The 16199-nt window shown below is 40.4% G+C and overlaps 1 protein-coding gene across 1 annotated transcript; it reads right to left on the bottom strand.

The window, feature by feature from the left end:
* Positions 1-2112: 2112 nt before the first annotated feature.
* PPAT (phosphoribosyl pyrophosphate amidotransferase) lies at positions 2113-12468 on the bottom strand. The gene is made up of 9 exons (XM_066631862.1): positions 12262-12468; positions 11697-11809; positions 11429-11574; positions 9960-10032; positions 7797-7948; positions 6843-6970; positions 6461-6682; positions 4772-4892; positions 2113-3091 (listed from the first exon to the last, which is right to left on the bottom strand). The coding sequence occupies exons 1-9, from the start codon at positions 12463-12465 to the stop codon at positions 2916-2918; spliced, it is 1335 nt and encodes a 444-aa protein (XP_066487959.1). The 5' UTR covers positions 12466-12468; the 3' UTR covers positions 2113-2915.
* Positions 12469-16199: the final 3731 nt, after the last annotated feature.

Below are 16199 nucleotides of genomic sequence, written 5' to 3'. Positions count from 1 at the left end.
CTGAGAGTGACATACTTTTTTCATTTAGAAAGGTTAAATGTATAACGCCCCTGCTGAGTAAAAGGCACCTTTGCAAGTAGGTGCTCCTCTCTTATTTAGCAGGGGGAGAGTAACTGGCCCTCCACCCCCCCCCCCAGCAGTGTCTTTCCTAGTGGCTGTCTGCTGGTGGTGTTTTGCATCTTTTTAGATTGTGAGCCCTTTTGTGACAGGGAGCCATTAGTAATTTAATTTTTTTCATAAGCCACTTTGTGACTTTTTGTTGAAAAGTGGTACAATAATAATAATACAAAGTGCATGAAACAAGGAGTTAATGCTGCAGCTGGAGAGAAGGTACTGTGCATTTAGCAAGTCAAAGGATAAATTTGAACAGATGGTGCTATTCTCTTGCACCACCACCCCACTTTCACCAATCAATCTAATATTTTTATTCAATGTACAGTACTTAGGATTGTTCTTCACTCCATCCTTCCCAATTATACCACTGTAGGTGACTTGATTAAGCCATTTCTGCCCAACATTGCATATATGCAACGTATACCTGTGGGCTGGGTAGAAAAACGTTTATGCTAGCAGTTGAAATTGCAACTTAACGGATCAGTTATATAGAATAAACATTGTAACACTTATTAAAAACAGTTGTATATACTTGTTTCAACCTTGTACAATAAAAGGAGAAATTCTTCCAAAGGACTTCTTCCCCAAAGTTGAATATTTGTTAGATGCAACTGTTGTATTTCATTCTGTATTTTATTTTGAGATATTTAAAATCTGTTAGAGGATTTGAGTTTACACTACTTGTAAACTTACTCACCAGAGATGCCAGGAGCTGCACTGCTGACCTGCAGCAAGTTTCTCACAGCCCATACTTTGAGAAGCACTGACCTAGATTACCTTCTCTAGTGATTTCATCTATGTAAAGCACAGGGGACACCACAGGCCTATAGCCATGGTACTGAGCAGGAATACTTGCATACCTGCACCACCTTCAGGAATCCACTCTCCCAAAAAGGCCTGCAATGATTGCACCTGCTAGTAACATCCTGGGCAAGGTGGTTCAGAAGGATGCTGTAGGCAATGGTATCAAACGTTGCTGAGTATTCCATAGGAAGCAATGGGTACATTCTTTCAGTTCAATTCCTATTCAAACAATCAACTAGAGTGACTAAAGCAATTTCAGTACTAAATGCAGGTTGGAGACCACATGGAAAAAAAGGTCAAAACAACATGTTGCACCCAGGAAGTGCTGGAACCAAGTCATCAGTACAAGTACTTTGCCCAACAATTGTAAATTGGAGATTGGCCTGTAATTACCAGCACAATGGAATTCACAGAGGGCCTCTTTAGCAGAGGATAACTACCATATTAAGGCAGGACAAGATCACATTAATTGCCATACCCGTCCACAGGACCAAAATACTGCTGACAGATTATATTAGCCATAATGGTAAAGGATGCACATGGGAGCCTTCACAGATCCTGTCTACATACTCAAGCTGAACAAGCTAAAGAGAATCCATTAACTAAAGAACAAAAGCAGGTGTCAAAGGCATCTCTCCTGGGATGTCAATGAAGAGTTCAAATTGTAGCAAATGTGAGCAATTGCATCCTCAAATGGCTTCACAAACTAATCATAATGGACATTTAAAGTACCTTCCACCTTGCATGCCATGGGTCTATCTTCTCCAAATTCATCTCCCATGTGCATTCATTCAGTTCCATGAGAGATACAATAAACACAACTGCACATTTGAACTGGCTGTTAGACTAACTGAAGAGCTTTACACCTTAAAAGTGCACATAGGTCTATGATATTTGAGATATACTTCTTTTGCCTTTAATTGCTCATAGCAAGCAATTTCAAATTACAATTCCCATTTGAATTAGAGATGTCCAAGTCAGCATTTTATAATCACCAAGGAGTATAAACCCAATGTAAAGGTGCAAAAGGCACCACATTAAAAAACAACAAAAAGCTATAGAAAGCAGTAATATTAATACACACACACGCGCACACACCCCTGCATTTTTTAAATTAAGACCATTATATTTATTAAAATACTCCACTGGAATATGTTTCAGTCTTTGAAGGCTTACATTTAATAAAAGTGTCCACTCAGACCACAGTTAAGGAAACATTCAAAAGTGAAAGAATGTAATGGAGAAAATTAGCACTTAATGTCTAAATCATAGTACTCAAAGATGGTTATCAGCCTAACCAATTTTCTCCATCACATCCCTTTGACATACAATGAAAGCATTTAGAAGAGTGTGCGTGCAGGACTTGAAATCATTAAGGCTCAAGGTATTAGACAGTATTTTGGTTTAGTATTTCCCTGAATCTCCCAGTCTCACATTGTATTATATAAAGATAACATTCAGTCTCTTTGGAAACAAGTTACAACAGATGGAATAGCTCAATTATAAGGCCTTAGGTACATAAGCAAAACTATAGGCACATCTTTCTTTAAGAGAACACAAACAACTCAGTAAAAATGGCTAAAAATGGTTTAGCTTCAGAATCTGGCATTTATATAAAAAAAATCACATTTTTCTTCTCAATGAACACGGCTTAATCAGTGATTTGAGATAGCTTAATGTCCAATAGCCTCTCTCACAATGTAGTTTGTAATGAACCAATGTTGTGAATAAAAGTTTGAGAAAAGCTCCAAATTTCTGGGCAATATTAGTCCACCTAAGAGATTTTTTTTTTTTTAATCACCAAAGTTACAGCATAAATATTTGCTGCACTATAGGATTGTTCGGGTTTTATGGTCCTTACCATCCCTAATAACGTTTTAACTAAATATGAGTGGTTTGATGACAACTTGCTTGGTAATTATCTGCTCTACATTTTAGACGCAAGGTAATTTAGCAGTTCCAAAATTTTAATTCAGTGGTGACAGTATTTTGAAAGTTCACCACTCTAGCTCCACAGGATATTCTCCAACAAGACAGGCTATGCAGTGACCAATTTTCCCAGCTCGGAACTTGTTTGTCTTTAGGTTGTTTTCATTGTCTTGTCTTGCTTTGATGCTTGCTTGCACAGATGACACCAGTCCTTCTACTGAAAGATAAACTACACTGTCTGCTCCTAGAAGAAAAACAGACAGATAATTGAGAACTGTGGTTCATCACTCCACCCTCCATCCTAAAAAGCAAACTGTTTAAACGCAAAGATTCTGAATCTTTTGGATGCCAAACTGAAATACAGGAGTGGCCAATTCTAATTGCAGCACTAGCATGAAAAACCACTGGTTGAATTAAATTTTCCCCTAAATGTTATCTGGCAGAATTTATAAATAGCACCTGGGCTGTTTTCACAAGGAAAAAGACTTGTGACAAACAGCTGCTGCTACTGAGGATTGTCTGCAAAATACTGATATAATGAGTAAAAAGAGCTCCTAAATGCTAGTTCTGTCTGCCAATAGGTTTGCTACCATAGATGCCATTACTGGAGATTCTGGAATCAAACAGGAGTGTGTGTGTGTGTGTGTGTGTGTGTGTGTGTGTGTGTGTATATATATATATATATATAATGTGCACACTAACACTTTGCATTTCCAAATATAAAGATACACCATGCTGTCTTTTTTACACACAGGCATGCGTTTGTAAACAAATGTAATTTATGTGTTCTCAACAGAACATACTTCCTATCAATTACGTTCTAACTACAGGCAGTATGTGTACTGATGTCTGGGTTGTGTCAATAAAATCAGAAAATAATGCATTAAAACGGTAACAGAGGTGTTTCAAAATGATGTTGTTTTACTCAGAAGTAAGCCCATTGTCTTCAGTATGGCCTAGGCCAGGGCTTTTCAAACTGGGGCGTCACAACACCCCAGCCTGTGGGCCCTGGCCACTTTCACCTTTAGGGACGGGGCAGCCTGGAGGCAGCAGCGCGATCCCCAGATCGCACCGCTCAGGGGAGCCCTGCACAACCTTCTGTAGGGCTCCCGGCAGCTTTGAAAGTGAAAGCGGAGCGATCGTGCCCTGCCTCCACTAAATTGGAAGTGGAGCGCAATCGCTCTTTCACTTCTGAAGCTGCGGGGAGCCCTGCAGAAGGTCACGCAGGGCTCCCCGCATCCCCTGGAGGCTGCAGGAGGCTCCGGAAAGTGTACCCAAGCCCCCGCAACTCCCCTGAGTGGTGCAATCCTGGGGATCATGCCACTGCCTTCTCCCCGCCCCACAAGAACTTAGAGTAGCTCAAACTCTCCCCGAAAGTTTGAAAACCACTGGCCTAGGCTGTAATCCTATCTGTGGGCCCAGTCCTACCCAACTTTCCAGCCCCAAACACAAACATTTTTATTTTTATGATTACAAACCTTTCTTTCCACTAAATCTCATCAATATTGTTTTTTTGAGAAACCCAGTGATCAAAGAGGCAGACTTTTGAGGGTATAGTTCATTGTGTGCTTGAAATTCCAAGAGGTTCCACCTACCTTCCTGGATCGATCAATAACTTGCTTGCTTGCTCACTCACTTTATTTCTTCCCCACCTTTCTACCCAAAGGGATCCAAGGCAGCTGACAACAGTGTGGGGAAATACATGGTCATGGTCATCTGAAGTGATCTGTACTATGTATGCTAATGTGCAATAAACAACTATCATAGAAGTCCAGATAAATATTGCTACCTTTCAAATGACAAAATGAAAGTTGATGAAAGATACAATGGGACTTTGAAAATGGTCACACTTGATTAAATGCTGTTCTGCAATAACTTTTTTCTTGGGATGTCTTTACTGACAATATTTGGAAAATGTTTTTACCTATGTAGTTGGCCAGGTCATGAAATTCAGGCTTGTTGGCAATGAGTTCTTCTTTCGTTGGAATGTTTATACCCATGTAACAAGGGAATTTTATTGGAGGTGAAGCAACACGTATGTGCACCTAAATACAAACAAACCCACAATAATGATATTAACACTGTTTCAGTTATGTTATTTATCTGTATTAACAGGCAACAGCAACAAAATTAAAAGTCACTTAAAGACAGTGTACAAGGAGGAAGGAGAGCTGATTGTATGGAAGCAGAAGGGAAAAGAGGGTGGTACCCAAAGCAACAGTGACGAAAAAACAGAAGTAAATTATAAAAAGGTGTAAAAAATGTGTACAGGCACCCCCCCCCAAATCCACACACCCTCTACATCCCCCCCACTCATTAACTTTATTTTTAGTCTTACCACGAGCACCAAGGTTGAACATGTCTTGCTTTTACTGAACACCATAAGCTTATAGACAGACAAGTGGGCAGGAAGCCTGCACACTAGAGGATATGACCAAAGAATGTTAACAGGAAGCAGAAGCTCTGTATCTGTGGGATGTATATCGTATATGGAATTTCTGTCTATAGGCTCAGTGCATTTCAGCACACTGCCTTCTACTGGGGCACTAAGAACATTTCTTTCAATAACACAGATTCTCAGACTTGCCAGGATGGTCCCAAATTATGGAAGTCCATGTATACTTTTTGCATTCCATACATACTTTTTTGCACTTTTGTAAACTGCACTTTCTGTTATGCTTTCACTGGTTGCAACCAGAATCAACTGAGTGTCCAATCCTATCCAACTTTCCAGTACTGATGCAGCCCTAATGCAGCCCCGAGGTAAGGGAACAATTGTTTCCTTACCTTGAGGAGGCCTCCATGACTGTCCCCCCCCCACTGCAGGATGCAGCGCACACCCCATTGGTGCAGCTGCATCAGCACTGGGATAGGACCCTGAATCTTCGCTCGATTGGCGTAGAGCGTGACGCCAGGGGCTGCTTCCGACGGTGGGAGAGATCATTGCATCTCATTGGGCAGCTACCGCCCGCCTTAAGCTGGGCAGTCCCCAGCCAGTAAGGTGTTGCCTCGCCACGGTCCGTTAACCTCATGGGCTGCGTGGGGTTTAGGGTGAAAACCGACAAGCCGATCGACAAACTCGTGCAAGGAAAGCGCCCTACAGGTAGCCCACAGCTGCGATACAAGGACATCTGCAAGAGGGATCCGAAGGCCTTAGGAGTGGACCTCAACAGGTGGGAAACCCTGGCCTCTGAGTGGCCCGCTTGGAGGCAGGCTGTGCAGCATGGCCTTTCCCAGTTTGAAGAGACACTTGGCCAACAGACTGAGGCAAAGAGGCAAAGAAGGAAGGCCCATAGCCAGGGAGACAGACCAGGGACAGACTGCACTTGCTCCCGGTGAGGAAGGGACCGTCACTCCCGAATCGGCCTTTTCAGCCACACTAGACGCTGTTCCAGAACCACCTTTCAGAGCGCGATACCATAGTCTTTCGAGACTGAAGGTTGCCAACATGTAAGGGAAAGGACAAGCAGAATACCACCTGGGGTGGATATCAATGCATGGAAAGCTGAGGAGGGTTGCATCTGCTTCTTTTGCTTGTGCTCTCTGCTGTGACACTACATAAATGGATTATGAAGCATGCCTTTCTTAAGAATGGACAGCTTTATTTACTCACCTCTTTGGCACCAGATTCTCTCAGTAGTTTAATGATAGGTGAGATAGTGTTCCCTCGTACAATAGAATCATCAATAAGGACCACACGCTTCCCCCTGAAGTTGTCTGACAGGACTCCAAATTTCTTGGCCACTCCAAGCTGCCTTAACCGCATGTTTGGCTGAATGAAAGTTCTTCCTACATATCTGTTTTTGCACAATACTTCAATGTATGGCAGACCGCACTACAAACAGGAGAACAAGAGTTCAGAGGAATAATCGCCTGACAGTGAGAAATATCACCTGTGCTAGTGCTACAAGATGTTAACATTTTTATTACAAGCATTTTATCAATTAAAAAAATAAGAGTTAATTCAGAGTAAAGGAATGAGACATTCATAATACCTTTTGAGCATAGCCAAGAGCAGCTGGGGTTGCAGATTCTGGGACTGTGCTAACCAAATCTGCTTCTACTGGGGCCTCAACAGCAAGTTGTTGACCACATCTTCTCCTTACCGAATACACCATTTGACCTACAGAGATTTAGAAAAGTTTGTCTTTTTTTTCTGTGTTGCCTGTAATAGTTCTTAGTAACTTATGTAGCTTAAATTTTGCCTGGCCCAGAGGTGCACTCATTTGGTCCCTGTTGCGTATATGCAATGTTGGGCAGAAATGGTTAACTAAAGGAAAGTGATATTGGGACACTGGAGATTTGGAGACATTGGGGCACACATAACAAGGTCAAACAAAGGTCAAAACCTTTCCCTGTGTAGAATCAGCAAGATATTTCTGCAGGCAGGACTTTCAAGGGCATTGCTCTGTACCATTGACAATCTTGCGTAATTCCCTGGTTGCTCCAGAAGCCTTACTCAACTCAACTCACCCCTGAAGTGGAGAATAGGACAGTTGGCATAGCTGACTCCTTTTTTGGAGCCAGCTTCACTGTAAGAGAGTGTGGGAAACTCCAACATAATTTCATAATAAACCCTAGTTGGGTTACTAGTAACAAAGTTCTTTCATCACCCTGCTAATTAGAAAACTCAAGCTAATTAAAAAGGGAACATGTGTTGTCTCCAAAAATCCATCATTTCCTGCACTGTTACATTTGTTAAAACACATTTTCATAGTAAATCACTGATGACCAAAAAATTAGCTTACAGTGAACTGACACTAGCCTCCAGAGGATGCTTAGAAAAGTCACGGTATATTATATCTAGGAGTACAATCCATCTTGCGACACCATCCTAAAGTACCCTCAAAAGTTGTCTGTCCATCTCCTGTTAATCTTTCAAACATTCAACTTTCAAACATTTCTTTTAATCTAAATTCTTGCTTGACAGAACAGATTTGGTGGCTTGCCTTCAAAGATGCTGTCAGGCCTTGCAAAATACACATATTCAAAAATACAGAATGCTGATGGATCTCCTTCAGGCCTTGGTACAATATCCAATGTCTGGACATCATATCTGGATATCTTCACAATCTCTCCTGGCATAACCTCACGGTAATATCTTAAAAAAATACATTTGTACAGGTTAGAAATCTCCATAAAACTGATATTTAGAAACACTGCCATCATTAAAGGTGGTAATCATTAAGCAATGCTTAATGGGTTGGAATTGGGTTAGAAGGACACAATGGTCTAAGGTGTGTGACTGTCCTGCTGGAATTACAGCTCCACAGAGCTTCCTTTTTGGGGCTCCAGAGCTTGGGAATGACAATAATGTCACTGAATGCTCCGGAGCCAAGATAGCACTCTGCTTGGAACCAGGGTATTTGAAGGCTAGCCTCACCCCATATGAAACTGCTCACTAGCTGAGATGAACTGAGATGGGTTTCCTTTATATCCCACCACTGGCAGAGTTATGTTTGGTGGTGATGTGCAAAAGGGCCATTCTCTGCAGTGGCACCTTGGTCATGGGATTCTTTCACCTTGGATGGAAGGCTGGCTCCATCACTTCCACTGTTCCAATTGCAACTGAAAACAATTTTCTTGCATTTAGCCTTTGGGAGCCTAAGTTTACATTGATCTCTTTTGTCTCCTCTTAGTTATACTAATTTTATTTATCTGCTGGTGCTATATACTGTAGTGTTTAATGTGGCTTTTTTCCCCTTACTGATTTTATTTTATTGTGCTTTTGTTCTGAGCCACCTTGAGTGCCTCTCTTCCAGGAAGGGAAAGGTGAGATATAAATACTGCATCTTAAACAAACAAACAAACACATCAAATCATGATTTAGTGTTAAGGCAATGAGCCTAGTGGTCACATACTCCCTCTATGGTTCGCAATCCTAGTTTTGAGACTATGTGCACAAAGATAAGATTTGCTGCAAAGCAGGAAATAATCAAATAAGGGGAGGAGGTCATACTAAAACCGAGGGTCAATCATGTAGCACCAGCATGCTAGGCATGACATACAAGCCAAATGAATATGTTAAAATGTGTTTGGAAAATAACTGTATTGAGCTTTAGTGTTCTATCATTTAAGCTAAGCTAAGCTATTAATACCTGCCACCCTAATGTTAAGCTAATGGAAGACTTGTCAAGTATCTCATTAAAAACTGTTCCATTCCTATTAGAAGCATAATTCATAACGGTGCTAAATTTGTCAACCACCCACTGTGTTTATCTGGTAAAAAGGACATACTTTATTAACATTAATGGTATGTGTTTATATGCTTCATAGGTTTTAACTGGATTTCAACTTTTTTTGAGAGAGCGAGAGTGCACAGAACTACATGCCACCAGTTATTTGGCTGCTATTAAAAATGGTTTTCCCATGTAAAGTTTCCCCCCAGGCACTTAACATGAAGTAGCACTTATTGTATAATGTGATGTCATCGTCCAGCACATTTTCATGCCTTCACTGTGCGTCCATGGCTAGTGGCGGCAGATAAATATGCAACATGATGAGGTCATGTCACCCGACAGAGATCATAGGGGGATGCTGGTTTTTGGTGGCAGCCCCATATTCCTAGTACTGTACAGTTTTGTTCTGAATTGTAAACACGTCTATGTAAAAATGCCATAATCATTTCTTCCATTCTCCATAAATTGCTGGTATGCATTTCAGAATTTTATTCGGTGGTTCTTCATTAACCAGATACTTTTTCTAATCAATTCCTTTCCACCATGTTGTCTCTATCCTTAGAAGTCTAAATGTGAAGAAAAAGAATGAAGGCTACATAGCTCTTTATGTACAAAAATTATAGTGGTTAAAGGATTTAAAGTGCCGTTTTCATCCCCCACATGCAGAAACAACAGCCTGGTATCAGAGGGTGGATATTCAGTTACTGGTTAAAGAACAGTCTCCTGCTGAGTCTTTTAAATAAAGGCAAGATGTAAAGGCTCACATTAAGGCTTACTTAAAATCATTTGGAGTTTTGCCATTTACTTCCAAATGATGTGGATTTTCAAATCTCTCCTATTGTATCTTGAAATTAAACATTCATGTAATACAAAAGGAAAGAATCTATTTTATTGCAATTCATGTGTAAAGAAACTAATAATGAACAAACTTACTGTGCCCCAATAGATAAAAAGCTGCAAGATTCTGAGGAAACAACCCATCCTTCAGTTTCAGCACTATTTTTCTCTGTAACAGAGGTGAAAAGTGTCAACAACAACATTTTCACAATCCTTGGAATTATATCGCTGTGTTTGAGAGAACTTGCAGTTAAATGTCATTGTCTCTTTCATATCATACAAACAGTTCACAGCAGTCTCAAACCCTAAAAAGGCAACAGTCATGTCTGGAAAGCTATGACCAATCAGGACTTCCCAGCATGTGTCCACTACCTGTTTAACAATATGTACCTAACAACATCAGCATGCATGGCAGTTACAGAATGAGATGACTCCACTTTTCCTTTTATTCTTACACTTTTCACAGTTATTGTAATATCAGTACAACTACTGCAAACATAATTGCTATGTAATGCATGAAGGTGCACCAAGATGACATCACAAGTGAATGGATGATTGGATGCAAGAGGATTTCTCTCTTAAAATGTCAGTCTCTAGACCAGTGATTTTCAACCACTGTGCTGCAGTACATTGTACAGAATGGCTCACATAGGCATTTTATTATTATTATTATTATTATTAACAGTATTTATATACCGCTTTTCAACTAAAAGTTTACAAAGCGGTTTACAGAGAAAAATCAAATAACTAAATGGCTCCCTGTCCCAAAAGGGCTCACAATCTAAAAAGATGCAAAGGAATACCAGCAGACAGCCACTAGAACAGACAGTGCTGGGGTGAGGTGGGCCAGTTACTCTCCCCCTGCTAAAAAAAAGGAGCACCCACTTGAAAAAGTGCCTCTTACCCAATTTTGCACTGATTTTAAAAAAGGAGACTAAAAAAAATGTTGTTGGCATCCTTCAGTCTCGGAAGACTATGGTGTCACGCTCTGAATGGTGGTTCTGGAACAGAGTGTCCTCTCCAGTGCGCGAAGCCAAGGTAAAGTAGGTATGGAGGACAGGCTGTTACCCTCTCCACGTCGCTGAAATGGTCCAATGAAAAGGCAGAGGCCAATATGGTTGGTTCCAGCGGCGTCGCAGGAGTTGCCAGAACGTAACTGTGTTCAGCCATGAACAGCCTCAGGGACTCCGGCTCCGGATTTTGCCTCGAGGTTGACTCCTGAAGCCTTTTCCATAACTGGATGTAGCCACAAGGCAGCTCTTGTGGGTCAATGGCTAAAGTGCTGGTCTGTGGAGTCAGAGGCTAGGGGTTCAAATCCCTTGGAGGAATTTTTTACCCCCTGGGGGCTGGGGATAAGAATAGGCCCTCAGTTTGGCTGTACTTGTCGTAAGAGGCGACTAAACAGCCACCGGGTAGATGGGACTCGTCAGCCTGGGAAGGCAGCTCATCTGAGAGAAGGAAAACTCTGATCCCCCAAAAAATGTACACATTTCAAAATAAACATAAATTCAGTTGCTTAAGCATGGTGCCCAAAGAAACATACTACTATGTTGGAGAAGTCGTACCTTTTCTATTAATGTCGCCTACTGGAACAAGACGACCAATGCAGAGTGGACGGTTTCCATAGGGATCACGCACTGCATAAATAATATCTTTATGCAGCATCAAAAGGGAATATGAAGTTGGTGTTTCATTCATCAAGTTCTTTATCCTAAGATGTGAGAGTTAATAAAACACGTTATTGTTTATGGCAAGAGTTCCAACAAGACCATTTTGTATAACAGGAGATTTGCTGCCAATTTCAGTTTGTTCCCCTCAAATCACATGCTTTACCTTGCTACCCAATCTGGGGTGTCATCCTGCTCTAGAGGGGGAGTGAATGCCAGCAGTTGAGTTATCAGTTCACTGTCAGAACTAGTGGACAGTCCCACTCCATGACGCATCAACTGTTAAATAAAAATAAAGTTTACTTATTTATTTAAATAAAGTACTTTAAAAAAATTTTTTAAGTTCATAAATTGGATTAAAGAACCAATTTTACTCTTCCCACAGTAACAAAACTAGTTTCAACCCAAAACATAATAGATTTTTAGTTTGTGATGGAAATTAACACACTACAAAGATTAGTTAACTGTGTAGGTTAATGAACACAATAGCACAATTTTTTATACGTCTACAATAGCAGAGCTTTAAGGGAGTAAACACTTTTGCATGAAAACACATACCACTCTCAGGAAGCAGACAGAGTGCAAACAGTAACAGGACATGGGATGACACTGTGCATTGCACTCCCTCCTCATACCACATTCAAAAACAGACTGCAGGAGAAATATGCCAGTTTGGTGAATCCTTACAATGATCTATGCATTTGCTATGTGGCAGTTAAACAGACGCCTACCTTTCTCCTCAGCCGGTTAGCATTTGTCAATTCCCCATTGTGGGCTACAGCTATCTTCCCATGTAGAGTTTCCACAACAAATGGCTGGCAGTTATCCAAGACAGAGACTCCTGATGTGGAGTACCTTGTGTGGCCAATTCCAAGATTTGAAACATACAACTTCTTCAGACTGTCTTCACTGAATACATGATTAACTAGACCCATTCCCTGTGAAACGGAAAAGAATGGAGTACATACACTTTATACCGCTTCCACTAATACCCAGAGTATTTTAGCAAACTCAGCTCAACACACATGTGCGTGCATACACACAAAAACACGTTCCTAGAACTTTGACTTTCCATTTGTATATGCTGCAGTGATCCCATTTGGCACCATTTAACAAGTTTTTTACAACAGCCTAACAGCCTTTCTGGACTAAAGTAATGTTGTTTAATAAATAGTGTACAAAGTTGTTGGCCAACTGCTGAAGGAGATCGCATTGTGTTTTCCCCTTCGGCCAGTACATCTCTTGTTGGAAAACTCATATTCACCACAGTTAGTTAATTGCTGGGAAAATGCATTCCCTCTCATATTTAGCTTGCAAGTGCTGTATGAGTGACATAGCACCTACTGGCTAGTGCCTGTGCCATGAGCAACAGTGAGACATTCCTTCCCTGATGCCCACTCACATCCCTTCATGGCTGTTTTATATTCATTAAAAAAGCAGAAACTTCTAGAGAAGTCCCAATGTTTCTCATCATAGCAATCTAGCACAGAAGTGCTTGTTATCCTTTCAAAAGAAAGCTACCACTGCTCATGAAGCAATTCTACTGACATTTTCTGATCTCCTTTCCACCCCATCCCAGCACTTGAGTTTATATCTTCTTTTGTTTAAAACAAATCCTCTGCAGCAGTGTTTCTCAAACTGTGGGTCGGGACACACTAGGTGGGTCGCAAGACAATTTCAGATGGGTCCCCATTCATTCCCATATTTTATTTTTAATATATTAGACTTAATGCTATCATGGTATGTGACTGCATTTGGGGAAATGTTACAGGCCTGTACTTTTAACAAGCTACTATGTATATTCTTTTAACAATGATAGTAAATGGAACTTACTCCTGGGTAAGTGTGGGTAGGATTGCAGTCTAGGATCGTTAAAAATATTCCTGCTTGATGATGTCACTTCTGGTCATGACATCACTTCTGATGGGTCCTGACAGATTCTCATTCTAAAAAGTGGGGCCCGGTGCTAAATGTGTGAGAACCCCTGCTCTACAGGATTTACCCTCAATAAAGTGACACCATGCCTTGAGTAGGGGTTGTGCTATTAGTATTAGATCAAGGTCTACATCCTTGTCACCAAGAAAGGCCTAAATCAGAAATGTCAAATTCAGATGTGTTGGATGGTCCAGCAACCATACACCATAATTTTACTGACACAAAATAGTTCCACCTGGGTTTGAAACCAAACCACCCATTTCTTAGATTAACATAGAAGTCTGAAATGTCCCTGTAACACTAAGAAAATTATCAAATACTTCTAACATAAATATGATACCACATTTGGAAATGAGCCTAGATAAGTAGATCTCAAACTGTGGGTTGAAATAAATGTTGGAGCATCTTTTTTCTGGTTATTATTACGTGTGAGTAAATAGAAAGATTATTTCTTTCTAGTTTTTTTTTTTAAGTTTTGTGAACCTAGGTGGGTCCCAATAGTGTCATTTTAAAAAGTGGGTCCCAGTACTAAAAAGTTTGGGAACCACTGGCTTAATTATTATTATTAAGTATATTTCTAGACAGCTTTTCATTTTAAAAAGTACAAAGTGAAGTAATGACTCCAGATCTCAAACCTTATCTTCAAAACCACACAGCCCTTCCTAGAATACAAATCACTACTTTCATGAAGTCTTCCTTTCAACAACAAAAAAAAATTGCTTTCTTTCCCCTTTCCAAATCCTGTCAAACCAAATATCCCATTTTTCCTAATGAACTCATCATCCTTCAAGCCCTGAACATGGTTCAATAATTTGTACTATTTTTAAACCCATTTCTGCCCAGCCCACAGATGTACACATTTGGTCCCTGCTGCGTATATGTAACATTGGGCAGAAATGGCCTAAATTAATGGAGTAGACATCATCCGTTGTTTCCGAAGTCTGCTGCATTGCAAAGTTTTCCTGACAAGTGTCTAATGCTATGTTTAAGCTGAATGGGTGATTTTTGTGAAGTGACATCACCCCAAATTTAAATTATGGAAGATTATATTCCCTATGGGTAAAGTAACAGAAGGGTTCATTAATTGGTACTCTTCTTTAACAGCCAATCCTGAACATTTCACCACCAGCCGCACCATTCGAGGACACAGCGTGTTCCCTCTCTGGGCAGTTAAAGAGATTTCAAATACTCCTCTAAGCCAATATTTCACCATTACACATTGGGCAGTCTCACTCAGCAGACATGAGGAGGAAGCAGCTTGCTACTATTTGGAGACTGTGCCCCCATCTTAGGACAAATACTCCTAAGTAAGTCAGATGTGAACAATGGAGAAACACACATTATATAAATGAGTGGGATTGTTTGGCATTGCTAAACAACATCAAAGTTTCATAGAATTTAATAATTTCCTTGATACAGAGACCCACGAAAAGCCAACATCTATCCCTCACAGATTATAAACAATTGTATCACCATCCAGTTAAAGATAACTTGTACGATTTACTTTACAATTATATGAAATAAGAAGGTGCTGTGACTCCATACATGTCTACATGTGGCAAAAATACGATGATTATGTGTATACATTGTGTATGCATTTTCCCTCCCACACCCTTGTAAGAAATGCTGTGAAAATCTTGTGTCACCATTAATTTTGGAAGATAGCAAAGGCAGCAGCCTCTTCCAAGTATTCATAGAGTTGGGCTGCTACTGCCTTCTCAAGCACCTTGCCCACAAATGTGAAGTAAGACACATTTGGCCTACAATGATATTTTCTAAATCTGGGATGTGGCTGTCTTTGTCTTCCTATTTACTCATATTTAGTCTGTTCTTGTACTCACATTTTCCTTAAAGCTTATACTATTACTTTACCTTCTGCCAGTTTCATCTCTTAAAATATATGCAGAGAATGATTTTGTGCTCTCTCAGCATTCTTTTTAACTCCGTGTTCCTGAAACCACACAAACCACCAAATTTTCCATTTTACCTTGTGCACTTTCAGTGAATGGGCTGATTCTCCATCACTTGTCACTATCCCAGCACTCTCTTGGCCCCTGTGAAAAAAAGAAAAAGTTTAACACCAATAGAACTCAGAAGGAAATGCCAAAAGATAAAGTGACAGGAAGATTCAGTGGATGTTTATGTGCTGGTGGTGCTTTTAGAAACTTTCATGCAAATACTTTACTCTTATTCTTATTGTACCTTACCATATGGTACTATATCTACCTTACCTTACCCATCTAAGCCTGAAGGAAAGGGTATTTTTTTGTTATACAAAGAGTCAATAGTGATCTGGCAGGTTTTGCTTCACTTCCCATGTGGTATACACACATTTTCACCCTCTGTCATCTTTGTTCATTTCTGTCAACAGGTTTTGCAGATTTTTGAGCAACTAAAAAACTGTTAACCTTAAACCAAAGTGATAACAGCATATACACCACCAGCAATGTTCTCTTTCAAATTGTCTTCAACTTACTGAAGTACAGGTACTATCATTTCTCTTAAGCTTGAAGTTCAATAATACAGTCACCCAAATCAGATGTGGGTTTTTTCCCCCACCCAGTTCAGTTAGCTCTGGACTGAACACTGTGTAGACCAGCAGTTCCCAAACTTACCAAGGTCATGGCGCCCTCCTTCCCCAGTGCCCTGTTATGATGGTGCTACACTGCAGATCTCATGCGAATAGTTCTCGAGATAATAGCACAAGATTTTGCATGATCCCAGTGGCTAAGAT

Source organism: Tiliqua scincoides, chromosome 6, assembly GCF_035046505.1.
Source record: "Tiliqua scincoides isolate rTilSci1 chromosome 6, rTilSci1.hap2, whole genome shotgun sequence".
NCBI lineage: Eukaryota > Metazoa > Chordata > Lepidosauria > Squamata > Scincidae > Tiliqua > Tiliqua scincoides.
The sequence above is the reverse complement of the archived record's forward strand: the minus strand, read 5'-3'. Positions and strand labels throughout refer to the sequence as shown.

What these genes read in the sequence shown, in the direction of transcription:
- PPAT (XM_066631862.1), bottom strand. Translation starts at nt 12,465, where the DNA reads ATGGGTCTAGTTAATCATGTATTCAGTGAAGACAGTCTGAAGAAGTTG. An exon ending in GAGAATCTGGTGCCAAAGAG is followed by an intron (nt 4,893 to 6,460) that starts GTGAGTAAATAA and finishes GTTTGTATTTAG; the next exon opens with GTGCACATACGTGTTGCTTC. An exon ending in TGACCTGGCCAACTACATAG is followed by an intron (nt 3,092 to 4,771) that starts GTAAAAACATTT and finishes TTTTTCTTCTAG; the next exon opens with GAGCAGACAGTGTAGTTTAT.